At 47.5% G+C, this 25,876-nt stretch overlaps 3 protein-coding genes across 3 annotated transcripts; 2 read left to right on the top strand and 1 right to left on the bottom strand.

Moving 5' to 3' along the window:
• The first annotated feature begins 1,037 nt into the window (after positions 1–1,037).
• On the top strand, positions 1,038–5,592 carry slc35a1 (solute carrier family 35 member A1). The gene is made up of 8 exons (XM_076167603.1): positions 1,038–1,236; positions 1,523–1,703; positions 2,340–2,499; positions 2,851–3,003; positions 3,109–3,175; positions 3,328–3,504; positions 3,598–3,732; positions 4,352–5,592. Exons 1-8 carry the CDS (start codon positions 1,227–1,229, stop codon positions 4,483–4,485), a joined length of 1,017 nt encoding a protein of 338 aa, XP_076023718.1. The 5' UTR covers positions 1,038–1,226; the 3' UTR covers positions 4,486–5,592.
• Positions 5,593–5,873: 281 nt separating this feature from the next.
• Positions 5,874–10,638, bottom strand: rars2 (arginyl-tRNA synthetase 2, mitochondrial). Its single transcript, XM_076167842.1, has 20 exons — positions 10,475–10,638; positions 10,130–10,203; positions 9,930–10,032; positions 9,755–9,838; positions 9,565–9,662; positions 9,008–9,063; positions 8,814–8,897; positions 8,645–8,721; positions 8,348–8,506; positions 8,131–8,237; positions 7,826–7,921; positions 7,667–7,727; positions 7,435–7,511; positions 7,206–7,330; positions 6,999–7,066; positions 6,768–6,877; positions 6,475–6,570; positions 6,287–6,361; positions 6,142–6,205; positions 5,874–6,036 (listed from the first exon to the last, which is right to left on the bottom strand). Exons 1-20 carry the CDS (start codon positions 10,508–10,510, stop codon positions 5,950–5,952), a joined length of 1,737 nt encoding a protein of 578 aa, XP_076023957.1. The 5' UTR covers positions 10,511–10,638; the 3' UTR covers positions 5,874–5,949.
• Positions 10,639–11,140: 502 nt separating this feature from the next.
• On the top strand, positions 11,141–25,726 carry cad (carbamoyl-phosphate synthetase 2, aspartate transcarbamylase, and dihydroorotase). Its single transcript, XM_076167181.1, has 44 exons — positions 11,141–11,533; positions 12,797–12,936; positions 13,100–13,229; positions 13,372–13,514; positions 13,643–13,784; positions 14,065–14,236; positions 14,924–15,109; positions 15,260–15,369; positions 15,519–15,661; positions 15,779–15,910; positions 16,043–16,276; positions 16,402–16,623; positions 16,731–16,919; positions 17,024–17,148; positions 17,238–17,371; positions 17,464–17,576; positions 17,744–17,908; positions 18,010–18,095; positions 18,190–18,436; positions 18,580–18,678; positions 18,772–18,996; positions 19,116–19,298; positions 19,419–19,637; positions 19,736–19,903; positions 20,030–20,212; positions 20,376–20,480; positions 20,590–20,835; positions 20,925–21,006; positions 21,103–21,269; positions 21,347–21,511; positions 21,643–21,774; positions 21,931–22,132; positions 22,251–22,441; positions 22,577–22,717; positions 22,827–22,916; positions 23,018–23,156; positions 23,276–23,472; positions 23,586–23,660; positions 23,768–23,980; positions 24,071–24,196; positions 24,292–24,447; positions 24,576–24,677; positions 24,785–24,879; positions 24,998–25,726. The coding sequence occupies exons 1-44, from the start codon at positions 11,443–11,445 to the stop codon at positions 25,095–25,097; spliced, it is 6,705 nt and encodes a 2,234-aa protein (XP_076023296.1). The 5' UTR covers positions 11,141–11,442; the 3' UTR covers positions 25,098–25,726.
• The last annotated feature ends 150 nt before the right edge of the window (positions 25,727–25,876 follow it).

Below are 25,876 nucleotides of genomic sequence, written 5' to 3' on the forward strand. Positions count from 1 at the left end.
CTGATGTAATTGAATAGATACATTAAACACATAAATGTCTTGTGAGTTAAATGCCACTGTAAGTCTTGCCCAAATGATAATATAGAATTGTACCTTTCTTATAAACTTGAACTATGAACTACATAAGGGCTCTGATGTGCTCACGTTTCCTCTCCTGTTTGATACTGTTCACATTGGGAGAACCAGCTTTAAGATAGATCCCTTTCAGATCCAAACAGCACTTCTCCCAGATGTTTTAGGAAGCTTTTCACCTGTGTTCTGCTTTGCACCCACTTCGTTCATTCAAAATTGTTCAAATATGTACAAAACTAAATTTCTGCCTTTGTTGTTGTATGAGATGTGTCCTTCCACCCCTCTGCTGCTGTCACTGAATGGTTAACAGGAAGTCCAAGGATGTCCCGACTTGTTCTGACATCCTCCTAATGACCAAATGTCCTTATGAATGCCAGATGCTGAGATGATTCCCCCAAAGACATCCAAGGTTTGGTTAGGCTTGCTCATTCAATACTTCAAAACATGATTTACTACTTCTTACTTTTACTTGTTCCATTGCCTGTACTGAAGGTAAACAGCGCCTTCTAGTGGCGATGTAGCGATTTGAAGACCAAATGTGGGATTTATGGATAATTAGCACATTTCCTCCCCCCAGCTGTGCCTACACCTCTCCTCTCCTCTCCTCTCCTCTTCCATCTCTGTCTTTCCCCTTCCTCTTTTATTGCTCTCCTTCCCCCATTGTGTTGTTTTTCCATAACATTTCTTTAGGTAAAATTCCAGTTCCAAGTTAATTAAATGTGACTAAACTATATATATTTTAATTAAACCTTAAAAGTTGTCATTTGTTCCCTCGTTCGACAGTATACTATTACACTTTATTACACAATCTTTTCTTATTGTCATTATTCCGTTATATTAATGAAATACATTATTATGAAGCATTAGCAAAGTAATTTTTTTTTTTTAGTCATTTAGCTCTTTGGTCCTTGGTCCCGGTCCATCCCCGCCCGGGGGCACCTGAAAAACAAGCTCACCCTCCGCTCTTGGGGCATGATGGGAAAAGCAGGAAGTATGATAGCGCTGAGACGAGCGGTGCTAACTCAGATTCACGGGCAGGAGGACAACGTTCTCTCATCAGCGGCCCAGAACCCGTTCCCTACTCTTTCCCACACAGGCATGTGAGAGGAACACGGCCTCCATCTGAACCCTCGGGGACACAAAGCGGAGCAACAATGGCGAACGGTGAGTTTTAACACCAACATCAGCTAGCATTTGTGGCGAAATATTAGCCGGCGACATAACGGCAAGTTTGACACAGATAATAACAATGTGCTGCATAAAAAACGCACCAAAATGTAGTTAAAGCTATTTCCTTTTATTTAATTCATTCATTTACGTCATTAACACTTTCTGTTCTAGTAAACAGATGTATACTTTGTCGATTTAATACTGTTATATAGTAATAAACAGTGAAATTGCGATTCTGTGTTATCGATGATAGATTGACTGTTGCTGTTTGTGTCTGCAGAGCCTGTGAGTGTGATCTTCAAGCTGTACTGTCTGACAGTGATGACCGTGGTGGCAGCGACTTACACTGTGGCCTTACGCTACACCAGGACTATCCCAACGCCAGACATGTACTTCTCCACTACTGCAGTCTGCATCACCGAGGTCATCAAACTCATACTCAGCCTGGGCATGTTGGCAAAGTAAGTATTTGTATATATATGTACACAATCATTTAGAATGATCCAAAATAAGGAGATATTATGATGTCAGATTACTTTATTGGAAGTGATATGTGACCACAAGAACAAATGAGTGACATATAAAAGGATAAAGCTATATAAAGTGCCCCGGTTACACACGGATGTCCCTGTTTTGTAATGTTCAACAATGACGTGGAATAATGTTTAGTGGTCCTCTTAGATATTGAATTCTTTTGTGGTTTATTTTATGTTGATAAAATAAAGTCAAGAGTACTCTGTTTGCGTTTGATTAGTCACTGTTTTTGTTTATTTAAGCTAAGATAAGAAAAGATACTTTTGTTTGTCAAATGCCGTTATACAATCACACAGATTAGATCTTGTTACCGGCTTCGGTGCCTTGCTCAAGGGCACCTCAGCAGTGCCCTGGAGGCAAACTGGCAACTCTCCAGCTGCCAGTCCACTTTCTTGGTCCATCCGGGGACTCGAACCGGCGACCCTCCAGGTCCCAAGCTGGCTCCCGTATGGACTGAGCTACTGCTGCCCCTAAATCCTTAAATAGATTATGATCATGTTTACAGATTATTTGAATAGACAAATGTGTAAATGTGTGTCTGTATTTGCTTTTTGTCCTTCCAGAGAAACTTCCAGTCCCAGCAGGCTGAAGAATGCCATAGTGGAACATGTGTTTTATAGTCCCAAAGAGCTGCTGAAGCTGAGTGTTCCCTCTGTGGTGTATGCTATCCAGAACAACATGGCCTTTGTTGCCCTGAGCAACCTCGACGCTGCTGTTTACCAGGTATGAACTTCATCCTGTGTGTGCAGTGTTTGAAATCAATGTCATTGATTTGTGTGCCTAAAAACTGGCCGTGGAGCCTCTCCAGCTCAGCTCTTATGTGTTTTGTGACTAATTGGAAGTGTTTACTCTACTTTCCCCGCCTTATGCAAAGTGGTAAAGAAGAATTGCCGTGCTGTTGTCTGAAGGGTGTCATACAATTCAAATTGTCCTGCCTTGGTGTGAAAATGTCACGGATATCATGTATCAAATAAAAAGCTCCAGGGGAAACAATTGGATCATTATGTTTCCTCTTCTTCAGGCCCTAAATGTCACACTTCTTTCTCACTTTCACCACTAGTTGTTACCTTGCAGGTCACCTATCAGCTGAAGATCCCCTGCACGGCCTTGTGCACCGTCCTGATGCTGCACCGCTCCCTCAGTCGGCTGCAGTGGTTTTCCGTCTTCCTGCTCTGCGGGGGCGTCACCCTCGTCCAGTGGAAGCCTGTGGAGGCCACTAAAGTCCAGGTGGGGGTCAGGGATGAGCTCAGGCATACGGCACTTATCATGTTTACCGTGGTTGGGCTTTCATTTCCCCTCTGTGCCTCTTCCGCATTTTGCTGTCACTTTCAGATTGAACAAAACCCTGTAGTCGGCTTCATCGCCATTGCCGTTGCTGTCATTTGCTCCGGATTCGCAGGTAAATGTGTTTTTGTTCAAATTTCACCTTTGTCGCACACCACCAAGTCCTATTTTCACTCAGAAGTTAAATGAAGTGTTTGTCTCCAATTGTGCTTCCTAAGACATCAGTTTGTTGTAATCCTTGTATTGTGTGTGTGTGCTCCGATGAAGGTGTGTACTTTGAGAAGGTGTTGAAGAGCTCCGACACGTCCCTGTGGGTGAGGAACATCCAGATGTACCTGTCGGGCATCTTGGTCACTCTGGTCGGTGTTTACATGACCGACGGCGAGAACGTTCTGGAGAAAGGCTTCTTCTTCGGCTACACGCCCTGGGTGTGCTTCGTAGTGTGTAAGTCCAATTTTGTATGTCGCCGTAATGTTCATGTTTCTGCTCGTTCCCGCGTAGTTTCCCCGATCACACGTGCGCTTGTGTACCCCGCAGTCTTGGCGAGCGTCGGCGGTCTGTACACGTCGGTGGTGCTGAAGTACACAGACAACATCATGAAGGGCTTCTCCGCTGCGACCGCCATCGTTCTCTCGACCGTGGCCTCTGTCACGTTGTTCGGACTACAGATAAGTACGTTCATTTAGTTTTTTCTTTTATTTATTGGATTTATCCAAAGCAGGCATGGAGAAATCTAATATTATTAAAATAAGGTGAGACTAGATCAAATACAAGCTTTAATAAATGTATTAGATAAGTAAGATGATTAAAAACATAATAAATCTGAACCTAGGAGACCAAACTTAATGAAACTGAACTCAAAGTGTTGATTTTTCTAACGGCACTGGCAAACTGAGAAATGTTTCACTGTTAGTTTGTGTAGTTGGGTTGAAAGTTCCTGCTCTGTGCTCGTGGTACTTTAGGCAGTGTGCGGTGCAGTGTGCGGCTCCGGATGTTTGTAGGGTTTGTTTAAACCTTCTTCAAACAATAAGAACGTTTGTACAGGAAGATTGTTTGCTTTAGACAAATAGTTGTACAGTTGCAATATCAAGAGGATAAGACAGACAATGAGGACAGAGGCACAGAGGCGGCGGCTGCGGCTACATAAGCTACAGTTCAGAAGAAAAAAGTTGCATTTAGTTTTCAGGATTTGAGACTACGTAAATAAAGTGATTCTCAAAAATGCTATTCGAAGTTCTCGGGCGATTTGCAAGTGCTTGATTTTCCGCTTTTCTCTCACTTTGGGGTGCAGCCATCACCTTTGCCTCCGGAGCCATCCTGGTTTGCGTGTCCATCTACATGTACGGTCTGCCCAAGCAAGACACGTCCAAGCTGAGCCGGCAAGTCAGCGACCAGGAAGCCAAACAGAAGCTGATCCACGTGTAAAAACGGCCGACCCGCACGATTAGCAGTAAGCGTCTTTGACTGAAGGATGGGGATCAGTGTTTGGTCGCCCTGTGTGGACACAAAACCCCAGTCCAGCAGGGGACTCCAGTGCCAATTTCAGGTTTGTTTTTAAAGGGACACTCGGTCGGGTCGGCTGTGTTCAGTTCGTCACAGAGAGGACGAATTGTAATTTTATCCCACTTAACAGTCCTGTCCAACCCAACTCCACACACTCGGGACGGCCAAAGGTCAAATGAAGTTTTAGCTAATTTGAAGGAAAAGCTGTGTTTTATTCAAATGCCAAAATGATGTAATCATTCTGTGGCCCCACCTGGCTGCTTTTTACGTTTTTATGATCATTTGAATGAATCCATGAAATCTTAGAGCTGGTTTTTAGCCTACTGCTGGACAAAGATTTCCACTAACTGACGTTCCGTGTGTCGGCTAGAAGTGGCACAGAGACAGAAACAAAAACAACAACAACAACAACAACGGGGCTCCTCATCACGGAGCCAAACCACTCATTGGTCCATTATGAACTGCCGACTGTGAGCTCGTCTTTCCCCAATGTGTCCGGCTCACAGGAAGACACACACAGTACTTGAAAGAAGAGCAGAATGCACGTGTAGTTACATCTTTATTGGAACATAGCTAGTCCTGATTTTGTGATTATCTTGTGTCTCTTTCTTTGAATTGTCAATCACCTTTTTAAAAGTCATTTGTAAGCCTTATTAAATATGTTATGGAAATGTTTTTAAAGCTACAGTTTCTGAGATGTCGTCAGGATGTATAGGATCTTAACCGTTGCACCATAGCAGTACAAGTTCAGCACCGGATACAAACTGAAGGTCAAATACAGACGAGTCTCGGTTGTGGCAGCCTCGTGAGTGGATCGCGTTACGTTCATGTGAGGAGCTTTGCCTCGTCACTGCAGGGAGAGCACACAGGTGAAACAAAATCCATCGGTACAGGCTGCATTCAATGGCTTGTACTTGTGGCTTCCTCTCTGACCCAGATATAGAGTTTGTACCGGTGCTGGGAATCCTTGAAAAGCCTTTTAATGTTAACGAGGTGATTTCAATTTGGAATAAATTGCTTGAAATCAAATTGGAATTGTGTTGTATCCATTTCTTGGTTGAGTAATTTGCAAATCGGCGAGCTGCTGCTGCTGCAACCAGGTGGAACCGGTCCCTGATTGTGTTCAGGGCGGGACAGGTGTACGTTCCAGGTTCACACAGACACACCCAAAGCATTTTAAAGTATGAATTTCAAAGCTCTTAACGGCCCGATGAGTTCCTGACCATGATCTAAGTAACTAACCGCCACTTGAAGCTTATCAAGTCTCTGGAAGAGTTTTTATATGAGGAGGAGTTCAATCAGGAGACATGTTTGTATTTCCAAAATGTAAGAGCTCTTTTATTTAAATAACCTGCAATGAAATGACACTGAAACTTTGATCAAATCTCACATTCTATCAACCGCTGTGATGCCCAGTATCTTCATTCCATTTGCAAGGACGGAGCAGGAGCCGCTGAACAGCCGCAACCTGGCCTGTGGACCATCAGGAGAAGTTAGGCGATTAACTTGACCGTATTTAACTCAAAGCAGATTTCATTTAAGAGCTGTTTGTGGGTTTTACTAACGACTCCTTTGTACCTGTGCTACATTCTGTGGGCTCCCTTTCACTGGCAGCTCCCTGTGCGCCGACGCAACCAGATGGCTGGAAGAGAGCAGAGACGTTTATCCTCTTACAGTACAAACACCTTCACAACTACTATGAGCCCCGTCTCATCTCGCTTACCACAACTTCATCAGAAAGTTGACAAGATGTTTAGGTTGCAGATCCTGTGCCGACTGGTACAACACCTCATCGTAGCTGCGGACAGAGGGGGAGGCAAATATTGAGGTTGATCTGCGTCACTGCCAAACAGATATTAATCACTCTTGCTCCGATTGTGTGACAGTTGTTTTATGAAGCCGTTTGCTTACCGAAGGAGGTGCTGCAGAATGGTTACGCTCGTCTGCTCGAGTAGGAGAGAGGAATCTACTGGAGATTCCTCTATGCCTCCGTTCCGCCGTATCAAACTGCAGGTACGACATTGCATTCAGCTGTGAATGACGTCCACATTGGTCGAGAACAACAATCTGCTGACCTGTGTGCTCTTGTCTAGTTCCCCCCTTTGTTCATGTTCCCCACACATCAGTCTCACTCCTCTACCCCAGCTTCACACAAACCCTGATCCTCACTCCCTCAAAACAACTCCCAATAGGGGCCTACTGACCTGCAGAGTCGGGCGTGTGTGTACTGGAGGAAGACGCCCGTGTCCCCCTGAGCCTGCAGCATCCTGTCCCAGTCAAATTTATAATCTGAGTGCAGGGGACCTTTGAAGTCCTGAGACAGAGTAAAATAGGGGACAGACATATTTCCTCCAAACGGGTGATAAAACAAACTAATAATGATTGAAAACCGGCCCATCCCAGTGCAAATGGGATCGTAAATTGTCTTTATTTACCTGAACTATTAGTGCGCTGATTCCCACTGTCTCTGCTGTGTCCCCTGGATTTTCCATTTCCTTTGTCGCTTAGAAAGAGTAAACAATATTCCCATCATTCCTTAACAGTACTATTGTGCATAAGAGTGTGTAAGTATGCACTCTGCCTGAACGCTGCCACATACAAATACAACTTCTATTCGTTCCTGCAGCCAAATGTGTATTTACTCTTTGCCTGGCTCATATTGTGCAGCATGCGGGCCCGGGCCTCGTCCAGCACGTCCTCCAGGAACACCACCTCGCCCGTCCTGGTCTTCATGCCCATCACCAGGCCGAAGGACACGTGCCGGCACCTGGAAAGGCGAGGATTGTAAGTAAAATAGCTTTGATTTATAAAAGATATGAGCCGCGTTTTCCCCCCTTTATTTCAATAAGACAAAAAAAATATGGCAGATACCTCTCCGCCCAAGAATGCCCCATCGCCTTCAGGATCTGAAACATGTGGCTGAAATGATGCTCCTGACTTTTGTCTGTCTTAAAAAGAAAGACACACAACACAGCTGCTGCAAAACAATGATGTAATAGTAACAATTGCGCAAGATCATAAGTGTAAAGATAAACAGAATAGCCTTAAGGTGACAATCAGACTCCTTGGGTGCACGTGGTGAGTTTGAGTGCAGCGTCCTTACCACGTAAATCATTTCATCAAACTGGTACTTTTCCTTTCGGTCTATAGCTGCGGCGATGTCTCTGAAATCAAACGCAAGACGTCACAGCCAACACTTACCCGTGTGTTTATGGAAGCTTTAAAGATGCACAGAACCAAACCTGCACCCTGCGCCCCTCACCTGGTAATGTAGAGAGACGTGCCGTCGCTACGGAGCAACGTACACAGGCGGCTCATGTCTCCAGCCGGGGAAAGATCCACCACGCCGGTCCCCTTCCTGTCAACATGACAGCTTTCATGAAACGCCGCAGATTTCGTTCCTATATGTGATCTCATGTTACATCAATCGGTATTTTCCATGTTTTCTTTAGATGGAACCATGATTCTAGTTTTTCTGTATTCCTTGTGGAAATCAAACAAACGTATGAGTCCAGATTACTTTGGGGTCATTGGGGTCACTGATCAAAAGGTGATTTTGTGACTTACTCTGTGGTTTGTAAGAGGCCTTGTCTCTGCAGCTGCTGCACTGCCTCCTGAACCTGGTCTTGGTGAAAGGACTCCCCTGAGTAAACATCAAAGTGAATTCCTAAACGCTAAAAGATAGGAAACAGTGTCCAACAAATCAGATCACAACAATCATCTTGGCTAAACTTTCTACTCCTTCATCTGAAGTTTAAATCTCAGGGTTTGGGCGTGTTTGTACCTTGTAGATCTGCTGATACTCCTTCACCGTGATCTCCCTGAACTGTCGCCATATCGACACGGCATGGCTGTCGTTGTGTTCCAGCTGCCTGAAGAAGTTTCTGGCAGCCAGCTGGACCTCCTCATTGTTCTCTGCTTCCTTGTTTACTTGGACGTACACCTGCTTGATGCAAGGGTGACATTTTACAGAAAACACAATCACAGCTTACGCTACACAAAATGTATTTGCTGAATCGGTCGCGTGATTCTGTCTGTGATCAATCAGTGGGTATCTTTTTTCATCGACAACCAAACTCACATCAAACAGATGCTGCAGGGGATTCTCTTTCAATTTCTCCTGAGAACCGAAGCGGTCGAAGCCAGCGCCCAACAAACCTGGAATTGGAGTCAGAGCCATAGAGAATATCCCTTCATACTAAAGAATTCACGAGACCTGTTCCATATAAATGTCTCGACCATTTACTCACCAAACTGCATTCCCCAATCTCCCAGATAGTTCATGCGAATAACATTGTTTCCTAAGGACTGCTTGAGATTAGCAATGAAGTTGCCTGAAAAAAACGAGAACAGCACAGCAACTTTAATGACGGCTCCTTTCTATTCAGGGGCCGGTATGCAATTCCTGTGACTTCTAAATCAATGAACTGACACAAAAACGTACCAATAATCGTTGACCGCAAGTGTCCAGCGTGGAATTTTTTGGCGATATTAGGAGAACTGAAAGATAAAAGACATGAATCTGTTAATCTGGTAAATATCTGGAGATGAGTTCTTGGCATAAGTGGAGGAAAAGGGGGTTGCAAATCTGAGTGGAGCTGGCTGTAGTGAATATGTAGGTCAGTCGGCTTTGTCCTTGTTATATGAGCCGTGAGTGAGCGAGGCCGCGGAGCTTTAAAGGACACAGCCGGGTCACTGGCTCAGGAGAAAGAAAGTGTGTTTCTGAGTAGGTGTAGGACGTTGAGTTGGAGGTACTGAAGTGATACAGAAGGTAACGATTGGCTTTATTGTGCCATTTTTTTGTGACACCTGAGAAAAGATGCCACCTAGTGATTGGAGAGAGTTACTGCACTCATACTCAACAAGGATTTCTTATTCCTCCATTTGCAATTGTGTTAGGAACTTTAAGACCACACGTTTCTTTCGATGAAACGTTTGGTTGAGCAGATAAATTACTCCACAGACAATCACTGCTTGTCCCCAATCACAAATCAAACATACCTGAACTCCACCAATGTAGTTCCCTTCTTGAGGTTCTTCAGAAGCTCACTATTTAACCCAAATTTGTCACCGTCCTCTACAAATGGCTCCAACATTTTCTAGAACAGATGGACGCAGGGGAACTGGTTACAGCAACTGAGGTGAAATCTGTCGGTCTCATTGCTGGAGAAAAGAAAAAAAAGTGACAAACCTGGACCAGAAGTTTGCGATTACATGTAAAGTTGATCAATCCGCGTCCAGCAGAAATGTCCTCCACTACACTGTCCTGCTTCAGCTGTGGAAAAACACAATATGGATTAGAAGAGAGCTCTTGGGAATGTTTCAATTGAATCATTTGTAAGCCTGTTTAGACAAATCTGACAAACCTTCCTGGCCAAAGCTTCGGTCTGCTGCTGTATGTCTCCATCCAGGGGTAAGATCCCATTCAGTCGTAACGTGTTGACATAGAGTCTGAAGTCGGCAGTCTGCCTGAGAAGACAACATAAAAGAGCTTTGAGAGAAACAGATCCCGGAACGTGTCAAACTGATGATGGGATGTGACCAACACCTACAACACACACTTAACTGTTTCTTTGACACTGGAACAGCTGACAGTGCTGACATGAAGGCATCCTCAGACTGCTGCAGGGTCTGACCCAGCTACACACAACAACAGATGTGAGATTGGTGGCTTTAATATCATGATCTGCAGTTTATATTCTATAGATTTAACATTAACTGGAGGCTATAGAATACAAATATCACATACATAAACAATATGTAGTCACGAAAATGCCAAATAAGTATAGATTTGACAGAATGTATTTATTATCGTGACTTGGATCAGTATCTAAATCATGGTAATCATAAACAGTTTTTTAACATTAGCACGCGGAGTTATCCCATTTTAAAGAGTTTTGCGCTTCGTTACCTTCTCTGCAATTCTTCTCCGAAAGAAGCAAGCCATTGTATAAACATAGCAGCACAACGTGACAGAAATATAAAATCAATAAAGACGATGGGGCAATAAGAACGTTCACATTGACATAGCTGCTCTACTTCCTCCTTCGTAGGAGCCGCTTCCTCCCACGTCGTCCAATCACAGCCGCCGTTTGCTTACAGAAGAGGAGGTGTGTTCGGTTCATGTCACCGCTCATCCCGGTAATAAGCCGATGTTGTCGACGGAAATAATGTTTGTTCCTCAGGTTCAGAAACATCTAGAGACAGAGACAGAGGATATTTTAGGAAAGTGTTTCATGGTGGTACATGATCCCCTCAATTGATCTGGTGATTAGTCCGGATAAATATTCAAAAATGTTCAAGTTTCATTCAATTATTGTCTTAAACTCACTATTGTGTGAGAAGTGAAAATCGACAAAAGCCAATGCTAATTATTCTCGATATCAATTGGAATACAACCACAAAGCAACAACAACAAAAACGTCAATATCAATAATAAATAAATAAATCAAATAAATAAATAAATAAATCACTGTACTCGCCCTATCCCACAACATCATATCTGCATTCTTCATTTAATAGTACTTTTAATTTGAAGGTTGTGGGCGGAAACGCCACGAATGGCCGAGTCAAACTGGCGGTGGGAAGCCGGAGGTTGTCTTCCACACGTTTTGTGGCAGCGTGTGGAACACTGTGGCGGCGCCTTCACGTCCCTTTTACCGGCAAATTATCCAATTTAAGCAGTTTTAGTCTTTTACGGTAGTCCGATTCGCGACAGACGCAGTTATACAGCGACCTAGCTGGTTTTGGTGGCCATATCTATTTTTGTTTAAGAGTTTTTTCCGGTTTCATCTGCTTTCCTCGCGCGCCGAGAGGTTCACGTGGAGACCACGGACCATCAAGTACTCTGATTACACCCATTTCCTCTCCGATAACACAATGACCAAGATGGCAACCTTGATTTTAGAGGACGGCACCAGCTTTAAGGGCCGTCTTTTTGGTGCAGACGTGTCTGTATCGGGAGAAGTCGGTACGTCCCTTTTGGTACTACGTATATCAAATCATAACTGTTAGCCAAAGTGCTATTGCCAAATCCACCTGCGTACCTAGGCTAGAACTCTGTCCATCCGGTTTGTCTTCTCTGGTAATTAAGGTTTAATCTCTCCGTGTCATGCCCGTGAGAGATGCTCGTAACTTCACTTCCCTCTGCACATGGACACATGGGGGGTCGAAGTTGGGAGAAAGTTTTGGGCTGCTCAGCTAACATACACACAAACACAAGGATGCCTACAGCTGGAATTTGTATCTATGCACACCTCTGGAACCTTTAGGTATCTGATCATACCTTTTAAGGGTAAAGTGGCTAAACTGACGAAGCTTCCGAAGTTGGAGCTTTGCCAACATGTGGCAGAACGCCCCACTGAAATGTTCTCCTCATGCTACTGCTGTTAAAGAAGTTCATGTATAGATCCATGACCTCACCCCCATCTTCATGACATTGGGGTTTCAAGTCATGAAAATGTCCCGCACATGCCTCTGCAACATTCTCTTAGTTGAGAATAAAGATGTTCCAGGGTAAAATGTAAAAGAAAAACACTTCCTGGAGTGACGGTGCATGTTTGCACATCCACCTGAACTAAGAACATCCTGCAGTAGAGGTTTTTGTTAGACACCCATTCAAAGTCCTACGGTCCTGTTATGTGGACAATGACTTCACATTCACACTGATGGCAGGGTCATACCATGCAAGACACTCACTTGCACATCAGCAGCAGTTGAGGATTTGCTGAAGGCTTGATATCTCCAGAATAAAAAGCAGAGCAACATTAAACTGCCTTTTTTTCATGCAGAATAATGGGACACTGCCCACACAACAGAATGGAATGTGTTAATGATAGTCTTTTACATCTAGATTACCATGGCTCAAAGTTTTCTTTATGCAAATGACAGTCAAACTACAGCACATCTTTTGTTTCTGGTCGATACAGCATCACTGCTATTACTCCTGCCTTTGTGTCTAATGATCAGATTGTGATGACGCTGTCGTAGACGTGCTGACACAACAATTTTTAAGCTTTATGTGTAGTTGGAGATGGTGTATTGGATTGCATTACACAGAGAATGTCTTATATTATAAAGACCTCATCAACACCACTGTCATTATCAAATATCCCAGATGATCCACCTCCTCCTCCTCTGAAACATAGAAGCTACCAGTTGTGGCTCTGATTTGAAAGGATCGCATACAAGCTCAGCGTTGAAACTATGCACTGATTAAATGTGTGTTTTTCAGTTTTCCAGACTGGCATGGTGGGTTATCCAGAGGCGCTTACAGACCCATCCTACCGCTGTCAGCTGCTCACCCTCACCTATCCATTGGTGGGCAACTATGGCGTGCCGCTGGAGGAAGAGGGAGAGTTTGGACTCAGCAAGGTGCAGTTTTCAAATCACGAGCGCTCAGATCTTAATCCTAGCCGACATAATTACCCATGTCCTCCTAATGAGGGGTGGATACGTTAAGGTAAATGAAAGAATACTTCATCGGCCTATATGAACGTGGCATAGTGACGCGTCTCCCTGCCGTTTTCTTCCTCAGTGGTTTGAATCGTCCAAGATCCACGTTGCAGCTCTGATTATCGGACAGCTGTCAGACTCTCCCAGCCATTGGAGTTCAGCCAAGTCACTGGACCAGTGGCTCAAAGAGCAAGGTGTTCCTGGTATACAAGGTCAGTACTGAGTGAGGTCACACTGGTTTGCCCATGTTCGCCCAGATAGTTAACGATTACGCTCCAGAATGCATATTAAGGTCACTGATAGATACATAACTCGATATTAACTACTTCCTACTTTTCTTTCCTCTTAATCAAGGCATCGACACACGCTGTTTGACCAAGAAGATCCGAGAGAAGGGCACCATGCTGGGGAAGCTGGTGGTGGACGGGACCCTTGAGACCAGTATTCCCTTGGATAACCCCGACAACAGAAACCTGGTCCAGGAGGTTTCCATGAAGGTAAAACCCGCACCTGCATCATCACTTTTACTGCACACAACAACACCAGCAACTCTCTGACCGGATAAGGGCCGCAACAACTAATCTTCAATACTTTTCCGCCTCTTTTCCTTTTCTTTTGTCTTCAGGAGCTTAGAGTTTTCAACCCCAGTGGCAGTCTGCGCATCACAGTGGTGGACTGCGGCATCAAATACAACCAGATCCGTTGCCTGGCTGAGAGAGGCGCCCTTGTGACCGTCGTACCCTGGGACCACCCGCTGGACAGCACAGGTTAGTCGTACTACACTGGGTCAGTACTCGGTACACTGAGTACGTGTGTGTTGGTGTTCTCGTGCTCCCAGGCAAATGCATACATAATCAGTCCAGAGGATTTAACATTATGTCCAGCAGGGGGCAACGCAAGGGCCAATTTGCCTTTAAAACTATGGAATATAAATGAAACAGATCCGAATAGAAGCTGTGCTCGGATTTACAGCACACTCATGAAGTTATCTTGTCCCATAATGCTGGAGCTGGTACTAAAGGCGTTCTAATGCTTCTTCTCTTTCAGATTTTGATGGTCTTTTTATTAGTAACGGCCCCGGGGATCCTCAGATGTGCAAGGCCACTATAGACAACATGAGGAAGCTGGTTTGCGTCGACCGGCCCAAGCCTCTTTTCGGCATCTGCCTCGGACATCAGCTCCTCTCTCTGGTCATCGGAGCCAAGACCTTCAAAATGAAGTCAGTACCTCACACTGAACACGAGCATAAAGCAACTTCCTGAAACTGTTTTCCCCCAGATTGAGAAGATTAAGCCAGATTTCTATGATGAGTCTGGACCAGGAGGACAGGGACAAAGAGGAAGCTTCCACCTCTGTGCCAGGAGAGCGCCTCAAAACACACACACACACACACACACGCAGACTCAAGCGCATAGTTCTGTGGCAGCATCGGGATGTGAAACGCTGCTTTATGACATTCTCAGCAGTCTCAGCAGTTCCTTTATTACCGCCAGACTAGCGGACCAACCGGCCTTGTTATGAATACGATTGAACAAACACTCGCGGTCTCCGGGTTTAGGGAGGTTTTCTTTGCTGAGAATCCCCGAGTGCTGCCTTATCAGCCTCAAAGTGAAGGTCAGGGCGAGCGGGCGAGCAGGCGAGCGTCCTCGTTAACCTGCTGTTATGTTGTTGGTTGTCTGAGCGTGAAACAGCAGTATGAGATCCTAGCAATGTTTCCACAGTTCTCACAGTTCACAAGGTTTGCTCGTGAGATAAGTCACTGTAGTTTTTTTTTTAACCTGGTATTTTTATCGGCCAGAACATTGTGCCAGCTTATGTCCAATGCATGACATCATCCTCTCCCGTGGACCATTTAACCTGCATACGAGTTCAAGTCCTCACAACCATACTTGCGATCTTTCCTCAGATACGGCAACCGCGGCCACAACCAGCCGTGCATCCACAAAGGGACAGACCGCTGCTTCATCACCAGTCAGAACCACGGCTTCGCCACCGACCCCACGACCCTGCCGTCCGACTGGGACGTCCTCTTTACCAATGCCAACGACCAAACCAACGAGGGCATCGTGCACAACTCAAAGCCTTTGTTCAGGTAACGGGCTCAGAGACGCAGGGGTGGCGGTGTATCGTTGCTCTATCTGCATCCCTCCATATCACCCTCACTTACACTTACTGCAGACGCCCCATTGAATGTTCAGGTGTCGATTCCTTGGTTAAAATCCTGTGTGGTGTTCCTTTCCAGTGTTCAGTTCCACCCGGAGCACATGGCCGGCCCCACAGATCTGGTCGGCCTGTTTGACGTCTTCATCAGCACCGTCAGAGACCACAAAGAAGGAAACGCTTTCAAATCAGGTTAGAGCCATTTACATTTTAGTATCAGCAGACACATCAGTATAACTATACTGCACATCTACATTTGAATGCTCTACTTGTACTTCCATGGAACGCCGTATACGTATTTCAGTGAGCTATGCTTCAGTTTTCTGTTGTTAATTTTCCAGTGAAGCAGCGTTTGTTGGAGCACCTCACCTACCCGGGGTCCCCGACACCCGAGGAGGTTTACCGGCCCAGGAAGGTCCTCATCCTGGGTTCTGGAGGACTTTCCATCGGTCAGGCTGGGGAATTTGACTACTCCGGTTCCCAGGTTTGTTTAGAGAATGTCTACAAATGGGAGCGCCAGTTAGCTTTGTCAGGAAACAACAAAAACACTCCTCTTGTTACACGTGACTTCGTATTCATTTCCGTTTGATACAATTTCCAGGCTATCAAAGCTCTGAAGGAAGAAAACATCCAGACCGTGCTGATCAACCCCAACATTGCCACTGTTCAAACCTCCAAGGGCCTCGCTGACAAAGTGTACTTCCTGCCTATTACAGCGGACTATGTCACTCAGGTACAGATACATGCTATCAATGGTAAGATTAGAAACATTGTAGTGCTTTAGTTTTCATCTGGTAAGTGCTTCTTTGTTTGAATTGTTGCTTATATTTCAGTGCCGTTTCAATTCTCGCCTCTTTGCTCCCAGGTGATCAAAAACGAGCGTCCGGATGGCGTGCTGCTGACGTTCGGGGGCCAGACGGCTCTGAACTGCGGCGTGGAGCTGACCAAGCTGGGCGTCCTGGAGAAGTACGAAGTCCGAGTCCTGGGAACGCCGGTGGCCTCCATCGAGATGACGGAGGACAGGAAGATCTTCGTGGAGAAAATGGAGGAGATCAACGAGCACGTGGCTCCAAGTGAAGCAGCGCTGTCTGTGGAGCAGGCAAGGAGACGGACCGCACTGATCCAGCTTTGACTCTCTTACACATATGTTTCAAAAATGGCTCTTGTTTAGATTTCATCCCCACTTTTTGACTTCTAAATCGTTGTCTTTGAACCCTGGGTTAGGCGGTGGCAGCTGCCGAACGCCTCTCCTACCCCGTCCTGGTCCGGTCGGCCTTCGCCCTGGGTGGTCTGGGCTCCGGCTTTGCCAACAACCGCGAGGAGCTCACCTCTCTGGTGGCGTCGGCCTTCGCTCACACCTCCCAGGTACTGGTGGACAAATCGCTCAAAGGCTGGAAGGAGATCGAGTACGAGGTGGTCCGGGACGCCTACGACAACTGTGTCACTGTGAGTATAGAGGAGATTGTTGGATCGTGATAAACTGCAGGACTGAAACGGATTCATATCGCGGGAGAATCCTGAGGCCCACCTTGACTGTATACATTCTTTTGTAGGTGTGTAATATGGAGAATATCGACCCGCTGGGCATCCATACCGGTGAGTCCATCGTGGTGGCGCCCAGTCAGACGCTGAACGACTACGAGCACAACATGTTGAGGAACACGGCCATCAAAGTCATCAGGCACCTCGGAATCGTGGGAGAGTGTAACATCCAGTACGCTCTTAACCCCGAGTCTGACCAGGTATTCATGCAAAGACACTGTAGGCTTAGAATCGGTTTCCACTTTTGTTCTCATCTGTGGGAAATCGGGAAGTAACCTTAATACTGTGCTCTGATATTTTGCAGTATTACATCATTGAGGTGAACGCCCGTCTGTCCCGGAGTTCAGCCCTGGCCAGTAAGGCGACGGGTTATCCTCTGGCCTATGTGGCGGCTAAGCTTGGCCTCGGGATCCCACTGCCAAAACTCAAGTAGGCACCGGGTTTCTGTCTGTGTTTGTTTTTGCTTTTTGTTGTGTTATGAGTTAATGTCCTCATTTTCCTGCCTGATTTTTGCCCAGGAACTCTGTAACCAACTCGACAACGGCCAACTTTGAGCCCAGCTTGGACTACTGCGTGGTGAAGGTGCCTCGCTGGGATCTCAGCAAGTTCCTCCGGGTCTCCACCCAGATAGGCAGCTCCATGAAGAGTGTTGGTAAGAGGCTGTGATGAAGCGGAACGTGTGTCACTTTGAAGGTGAGATGTCAGGGAATTCATCTTAATCACCTCACTTCTTTCCCGGGGCAGGCGAGGTCATGGCGATTGGACGTAGCTTTGAGGAGGCCTTCCAGAAAGCTCTGAGGATGGTGGATGAGAACTGCGTCGGCTTCGACCACACCATCAAACCCGTCTCTGACAAGGTAAAGAAATGCAGTTTGTATCGCCACAGTTTACCGTCTCCGAACAGGATGTGGTATCAGTATAGTTTCACTTCCTGCCTTCTTCAAATATCACTTTAGAGTTTCATTAAGAGTTCAGTTCTGTCTCTGTCCGGTGCTGTTTCAAACGATGTCTCACTTGCTCACAGGAGTTGCAGACTCCCACGGACAAGCGCATCTTCGTGTTGGCATCGGCGTTCAAGGCCGACTACACGGTGGACCAGCTGTACGACCTGACGAAGATCGACCGCTGGTTTCTGCACAAGATGAAGAACATCGCCGACCATGAGCGCCTGCTGGAGACGTTTAACCAGGTGAGACTGAGCAAGGGGAACCAGCTCGGAACAGGAAGTCAGTTCGGATTCGCTTTTGTTTCCTATTAGTGAGATTTCTAAATGACGCTTTCTGCTTCTAGGATGAGAGTACCATGCCTCCTGAGGTGATGCTGAAGGCCAAACAGCTGGGCTTCTCTGACAAACAGATCGCATTAGCTGTCCAGAGGTGGGTAGATGCTTTGCCGTGACAATATTAGCAGTTATAGACGAGCTCTGTACAAAAACGCCTAAATGTCTTCCAATTGCTGTGTCGTCCACAGCACAGAACTGGCGGTGAGGAAGCTGCGGCACGATTGGTCCATCCTGCCGGTAGTGAAGCAGATCGACACCGTGGCCGCCGAGTGGCCGGCTTTCACCAACTACCTGTACCTGACCTACCACGGGACGGAGAACGACGTCGACTTCGACGACCAGCACGTCATGGTGATCGGCTCCGGCGTGTACCGCATCGGCAGCAGCGTGGAGTTCGACTGGTGTGCCGTCGGGTGCATCACCGAGCTCAGGGAGGTCAGTCTGTCGGTCACTCATATCTAAACAGCAACCATCTTTGATTTTTAGAGGAAGAAGCACAACTGAGTGAGTGATTTTGTGTATTAGTGCCCGCTGACACTGATCTACACACACATGTATCCACGTTATGTATTCTGCAGATGGGTTACAAGACCATCATGGTAAACTACAACCCAGAGACAGTGAGTACGGACTACGACATGTGTGACCGCCTCTACTTTGACGAGATCTCCTTTGAGGTAAGTGGATCTTTTTTTCCTTTTTTTTGCAGTAGTTAAGAAACTTCAGGTATTCGCGTTGAAACATTAACGGGTGTGTGTTCTGCGTCTCAGGTGGTGATGGACATCTACGAGCTGGAAAACCCCGAAGGTGTGATCCTGTCCATGGGAGGCCAGCTGCCCAACAACATCGCCATGTCGCTGCACCGCCAGCAGTGTCGCATCCTGGGAACGTCGCCCGAGTTCATCGACTGCGCGGAGAACAGGTTCAAGTTCTCCCGAATGCTGGACACCATCGGCATCAGCCAGCCGCAGTGGAAAGAACTCTCCGACACCGAGGTAGGACGGACAGGAGGCCGGGATTCAAGCGGAGGAGGAGTGTCTTCACCTCGTTCCTAGTTTCTACAGAGTGTATGAAGTAGTCATCTCTGTCCCGTTTCCCCCTCTTCCTCCTCCAGTCTGCCATGAAGTTCTGTGAGACGGTGGGTTATCCCTGCCTGGTCCGTCCCTCCTACGTCCTCAGCGGAGCCGCCATGAACGTGGCCTACGCCGACAGCGACCTGGAGAAGTTCCTAAGCAGCGCCGTGGCCGTGTCCAAGGAATACCCTGTGGTCATCTCAAAGTTCATACAGGAGGCCAAGGTCAGAAATCCAGCTCCCAGTAGATGCGACTATGATGAAAATGAAAATGAGGAAAGAAAATGTATTGGTCTGCAGTTGTGTTTATATTTAAACACTCTTGTATGTTTTTGGGTTTGCCAGGAGATCGACGTGGACGCGGTGGCGTGTGACGGCGTGGTGCTGGCCATCGCCGTGTCTGAACATGTGGAGAACGCGGGTGTACACTCCGGCGACGCCACCCTGGTGACGCCGCCGCAGGACCTGAACCAGAAGACGATGGAGAGAATCAAGATGATCGTCCATTCCATCGGCCAGGAGCTGCAAGTCACTGGGCCCTTCAACCTGCAGCTCATAGCTAAGGTGAGAAACATGCAGTTCTTTTTTAGACTTAATAAATTCATTTGTAGTCTGTAAATGTTTCTGTATAACGCCGGTGTCTTTTCCTTTTCCTCTGCCAGGACGACCAGCTGAAGGTGATCGAGTGCAACGTCCGAGTCTCCCGCTCCTTCCCCTTCGTGTCCAAGACGTTGGGCTTGGACCTCGTGGCCATGGCGACGGAGGCCATCATGGGGGAAGACGTGGAGCCGGTGGGCCTAATGAAAGGAAAGGGGATCGTCGGCGTCAAGGTAAATAAGCATGCCATTATTTTTGCACGCGTCCAGCGAGCTCTGCTAATGTTCCTTCTACTTCACGGCCATTAGTTAATGCTGCTGTTTTTAGTTATACAACTGTACTTCTCACGCCTCCTTCAGGTCCCCCAGTTCTCGTTCTCTCGCCTGGCGGGGGCAGATGTGGTGCTGGGGGTGGAGATGACCAGCACGGGGGAGGTGGCCTGCTTCGGGGAGAACCGTTACGAGGCGTACCTCAAAGCCATGCTGTCTACGGGCTTCAAGATCCCCAAGAAGAATATCCTGCTCTCCATTGGCAGCTATAAGGTACGTGTAGGACGCCACTTTAAACACTGTGTGGCCAGTTAGGGTTGAAAAGTTTAGATTGTTCCCTGGCTGACTGGTATCCATATTAATCCAATCTCTTTCTTGTGAACTCATTTGACTCGTTTGCTGTGCCGTTGTGTTTGTACGTTCTGTGTGGTTGTAGAACAAGAGTGAGCTGCTGCCCACCGTGCAGGCGCTGGAGTCTCTGGGATACGACCTGTATGCCAGCCTGGGCACTGCCGACTTCTACACAGAGCACGGAGTCAAAGTAATCCTCTTTAATGAACGCATGTGCCTTTTATGTTTGATGTTTACCCCCAGATATGGAGTTTAAACCCCCTCTCTTTCTCCCTCCCTTCGTCCCTCTAACTCTCCAGGTGATGGCAGTGGATTGGCCGTTTGAGGAGGAGGAGAGCGACTGTCCCACGAAGGAGAAGCAGCGCAGCATCATGAACTACCTGGAGGAAAACCACTTTGACCTGGTCATCAACCTCTCCATGAGGAACAGCGGAGGCCGCCGGCTCTCGTCCTTCGTCACCAAAGGCTACAGAACGAGACGCATGGCCATCGACTACTCTGTCCCCCTCATCATTGATATCAAGTGCACCAAGCTCTTTGTTCAGGTGTGTGTCCGGAGTTCTTTAACATGCACGAGCTTGCTTTTAGACAGTAATACCAAAGGAAACGTGTGAATGTGAATCGCTGTTTGCAGGCTCTCCACCAGATTGGTGGCAGTCCACCCGTGAAAACTCACATCGACAGTATGACATCACAAACGCTGGTCCGCCTGCCTGGTGAGTGACATGGAGCAGTATTCTGTCTTTGTGTCTGCGGCTACAAATGATGAAACGGGGATTTGTTAATATCACTTATGTTAAATTGACTCTCAGGGTTGATTGACGTCCACGTTCACCTACGGGAGCCCGGCGCCACACATAAGGAGAACTTCTCCTCCGGTACGGCGGCGGCCCTGGCGGGAGGCGTCACCATGGTGTGCGCGATGCCCAACACTTCCCCCGCCATCATCGACCAGGCTTCTCTGGCCATGGTGCAAAAGGTACAATGAGGGTTGAGATGTCAGTGAAGGTTCTCCTGAGTGAAACGAGAGTATTAACTCTGTGTGTGTGTGTGTAGCTGGCCAAAGCGGGCTGCCGGTGCGACTATGCCCTCTACGTGGGCGCCGCTTCGGACAATACTGCCGTCCTGCCTCCCATCGCTAGCCAGGCCGTCGGCCTGAAGATGTATCTGAACGACACGTACTCCACGCTCAAAATGGACAACGTCTCCCTCTGGATGGAGGTAGGCTGTAACTTTACATCCTGGAAATCTCTGTGAAATCAGAATTGAAAGTTGAGCGTGAGGTTGTTGCTCGTCCCCCATGTTGCCCCGCCCCCCTGCACACTAACACAACCTTCTGGTTCTGCGTGCAGCACTTTGAGAAGTGGCCCAAACAGATGCCCATCGTTGCCCACGCCGAGAAGCAGACAGTAGCTGCAATCCTGATGGTGGCGCAGCTCTACCAGCGCCCAGTTCACATCTGCCACGTCGCCAAGAGAGAGGAGGTAAGGGGCCGTTCATGATTTATCTCATGGTTCCCTTCTAAGAGCATCATATGGGCTCCATTCGCTACACAACCTGAATTCATAACATTAGCAGATGTTCCAAATGTTTTGATCGCAAATTTTGCCTATTTAACGGCTTTTTCCACTCCATTCCAGATCCTGATCATCCGGGCTGCCAAGCAGAAAGGCATCCAGGTGACGTGCGAGGTGGCGCCTCACCACCTCTTCCTGTGTAATGAAAATGTGCCAGCGATCGGCGAGGGACAGGCGCAAGTACGACCCATGCTGGGAACCCGTGAAGACATGGAGGCACTGTGGGAGCACCTGGACATCATAGACTGCTTTGCCACAGATCACGGTCAGCATCCGCTCTGCTAAATGACGTCAGCTCTTATATCCATGTAATAGCAAATGCATGTTGGCTCCTCCTGCTCCTTACTTTCAAGTTTCCTTATCTGGCTTTTCTGTTTTCATAGCTCCCCACTCTGTTGAAGAGAAGAGGAGCAATCATCCTCCTCCAGGCTACCCCGGCTTGGAGACGATGCTCCCACTGTTGCTCACCGCCGTCAGCGATGGACGTCTGACCCTGGATGACATCATCAGGCGGCTTTACGACAACCCGCGCAAGATCTTCAACCTGCCTGTCCAGGAAAACACATATGTGGAGGTACACACACACACACACACACACACACACACACACACACACACCCTGATCACTTTCCCCTGGTCTTTGTACTTCAAAACAGCCCTCAAATATTTCTAATTCCTTTGCGTTTATTCACCTTGTGTTGTCTCTCAGGTGGACTTGGAGCAGGAGTGGGTCATTCCAGACGCCATGCAGTTCACCAAGTCCAAGTGGACCCCCTTCCAGGGTATGAAGGTGAAGGGTAAAGTCCGCCGCGTGGTTCTACGAGGAGAGGTGGCCTACATTGATGGACAGGTCAGCAAAAGCACACACAGACACACACACGCATATTTATTGTCTGTGTTTAGAGGGGGGGGGGAATTAACCTACAGTGTGACCATGTGTGTATCTGTGTCTTGTGAAGGTGTTGGTACCTCCAGGTTACGGTGAAGACGTGAAGACCTGGCCCAGTCAGCCCGTTTACCCGCCGGAACTTCCCAAAGAAACTCCAAAGGTACTGAATACTTACGTGTGTGTGTGCCATTTCAAAGAGACAGAGACTAGAAGTAAACGTTTCACAGCAGCTCTCTGCTCTCTGTGCGTTTCCTGTTTCAGACCCCAGAGTGCCCGCGTCCCACTCCTCCCCGGGAAATCATCCGCACCCGAGCGGCCAGCCCTCGGCGGGGGTGCGGTGAGGGCCGCTACCTGGCGCAGCCCCGCACCCACCGCTCCTCTGACCCGGGCCTGCCCCCAGGTACTGCGCTGCACACAACCGTCCCAGGAAATATAAGCATTGCTACATTTCAGATCCTGTATCCTGCATCTTGTGTATTTAACTGATGGAAGTGATTGGTGTCTTTGCTCCGTCTTTAGATATGATGATTCCTACCGCGTTTGCCGCCAGCAGTGACGGTTACAGCCACCCGCCTCCCCTGTCCAGGCTCCTGTCCCCACAGGCGGCGCCCGGACACCTACTCGCCCCACAGATCCCCCACTTCCAGACGTCCCCCCTGCTGCACCCGTTAGTGGGTCAGCACATCCTGTCTGTCAGGCAGTTCAGCAAGGAGCAGGTAGAACACACACACACAGCAGATAGAAGCAGAAGAGAATTTGCAATTTATGAGCAGTTTTATATTTTAGCCAGCTGGTGTAATACCTTTAGTCTTTCTCCTGGTCGTTGTAGATCTCTCATCTTTTCAACGTCGCCCACACTCTGCGTCTGATGGTGCAGAAGGAACGAAGCTTGGACATCATGAAGGTTGGCGTCTTGTTGTACACACGCGTAAACAGTTCATTTTAGTGGACACACATTCGTCCTGTTGTGTCGCTCGAGCCCGACTCTTAAACCTCAGTCGTCCGTTCCAGGGAAGGGTAATGGCGTCCATGTTCTACGAAGTGAGCACCCGTACCTGCAGCTCCTTCGCGGCGGCCATGCAGCGCCTGGGCGGCTCGGTGGTCCACTTCAACGAATCCACCTCCTCCTCGCAAAAAGGAGAATCTCTGGCCGACTCGGTCCAGACCATGAGCTGCTACGCCGACGTCCTGGTGCTCCGCCACCCGAATCCAGGCGCCGTAGAGGTGCGTTTCAAGTTTGACGCTGTTCTGTTGTCTTGAGGAGTTTTTTTATAGTTTTCTCTAACTCTTTCGTCTCTCTTGTGCGGCGTCCAGACTGCGTCCCGTCATTGCCGCAAGCCAGTGATCAATGCTGGAGACGGAGTAGGCGAGCACCCAACCCAGGCCCTGCTGGATGTCTTCACCATCAGAGAGGAGCTGGGGACGGTCAACGGCATGACGGTGAGAGACATGACAACGTGATTGAATGCCGACCTGTACTTGTAGGTCGTTTTGCCGGTTTCGCTGATGTCGCTCTCACTTTTGGTCTCTGTCAGATAACGATGGTCGGGGATTTGAAACATGGCCGCACGGTTCACTCCCTGGCAAAGCTGCTGACCCAGTACCGCATCACCCTGCGCTACGTGGCCCCCAAGAACCTCCACATGCCGGCAGAGATCATCAGCTACGTGGCCTCCAAGGGCATCAAGCAGGTTGGAGCAAAGATTACCAGAGGCTAAAACTCCACAGAGGAGCTGATTTGCCGGGATGAATATTGAGTGTTTCTGGGATTTTGGACCCCGCTGTGTCGACGCTGATGTGGATTTGTGCTCGTTTGCAGGAGGAGTTTGAGAGTATCGAGGAGGCCTTGCCTGACACCGACGTCCTCTACATGACCAGGATCCAGAAGGAGAGATTTGCATCAGAGGAGGAGTACAACGCCGTAAGCAGCCACCCTTCCTGCCTCAATTGTCTCGGATTTTAATTATTGCAGATTGTAATAAGCTCATACAAACTCATATCAATCTTTGTGTCTTTGATTTCTCTCAGTGTTTTGGCCAGTTCATCCTCACTCCTCACATCATGACCAGCGCCAAAAAGAGGATGGTGGTAATGCATCCTCTGCCCCGAGTCAACGAAATTAGGTGAGGCCCAGCGAACCAGTAGTTGACTGATAGAACCAGATAGAATCAGATTTACATACGCAGTCGTGAGGGACCTGTCTTTACTGTCTTTTTCTTGTCTTGTGTCCCTCTCTTTCAGCATGGAGGTGGATACAGATCCAAGAGCCGCATATTTCCGCCAGGCAGAGAACGGCATGTACATCCGAATGGCCCTGCTGGCCACCATAGTGGGCCGGTAGAGCCACAGACCTTCTGATTCGGAAACGCGACGACTCAGCTCCCAACAGTAACTAGTTTTAGACAGACCTGAAACAAATCAGTGCAGCCTTTTAACACAGTGAAATAGATCATAAATACCTTGACTGAGAACCGAGACCCCCGCTAATAATCCCAACACTGCTGTTGTACTTTGGCGATTATCCTGTCAGGTCTGTTTTAGTTTTAGCCGCCAGATTAAAGTAATTTAATGGTCCTAAAAGCTTAAAGGGGTTCTTCTACGCGGATTTATGTGTCTTTGTTTCTGCTTTCGCTACTGTTTCCTTAAGGCCCTGCTCTGACATAGTGGTGGCTATCCAAACACTGGCCGGTCAGATTATAATGTGTGTGTTTAACAAGGTGTGTGATGTCTACAGGCAATACTGGTCAGTTGTTGAACCTTAAGGAATAATCAAGAAATAAGAACGGATTTAAAAGGGCGTAACATGTCCTTTTACACACTTTGTTTAAAACTGAATTTAAATTTCCTTTGAAACTGCTTCTTGAGTATGCTTTCTGTGACTATTACGACTATTAGAGGCTACGCTGAGCTCGACAGTGTTGAAGGATCGACAGGATCAACACACCCACTGAAGGATCTTAGCAATTGTTATTTTTTTAACAATGAAAACATCACTACTTTATTCACTTTATGGTAACGGTTGATTTCTGCTCATCACAAAACGTCAAGTCACAAATGCTTTGATCAGCGCGATCACATTGAGTGTGAACATTGTCTCCGCTGCTTAGTCATGTTTACTGC

Source organism: Genypterus blacodes, unplaced genomic scaffold (assembly GCF_046128005.1).
Source record: "Genypterus blacodes isolate CSIRO-AG114 ecotype Tasmania unplaced genomic scaffold, CSIRO-AGI_Gbla_v1 ptg000013l_1, whole genome shotgun sequence".
NCBI classification, from domain to species: Eukaryota; Metazoa; Chordata; class Actinopteri; order Ophidiiformes; family Ophidiidae; genus Genypterus; species Genypterus blacodes.

Coding starts and splice junctions, on each gene's coding strand:
- rars2 (XM_076167842.1), bottom strand. CDS start 10,510: ATGGCTTGCTTCTTTCGGAGAAGAATTGCAGAGAAG. Junction 8,507..8,644: donor CCCTGCAGCATCTGTTTGAT/GTGAGTTTGGTT, acceptor TGCATCAAGCAG/GTGTACGTCCAAGTAAACAA. Junction 6,362..6,474: donor ATTCTGCAGCACCTCCTTCG/GTAAGCAAACGG, acceptor CTCTGTCCGCAG/CTACGATGAGGTGTTGTACC.
- slc35a1 (XM_076167603.1), top strand. Junction 3,176..3,327: donor CATTTGCTCCGGATTCGCAG/GTAAATGTGTTT, acceptor GCTCCGATGAAG/GTGTGTACTTTGAGAAGGTG. Junction 3,733..4,351: donor GTTGTTCGGACTACAGATAA/GTACGTTCATTT, acceptor TTTGGGGTGCAG/CCATCACCTTTGCCTCCGGA.
- cad (XM_076167181.1), top strand. CDS start 11,443: ATGACCAAGATGGCAACCTTGATTTTAGAGGACGGCACCAGCTTTAAG. Junction 21,270..21,346: donor CTCTGGCCATGGTGCAAAAG/GTACAATGAGGG, acceptor GTGTGTGTGTAG/CTGGCCAAAGCGGGCTGCCG. Junction 24,880..24,997: donor CCCCGAGTCAACGAAATTAG/GTGAGGCCCAGC, acceptor CCTCTCTTTCAG/CATGGAGGTGGATACAGATC.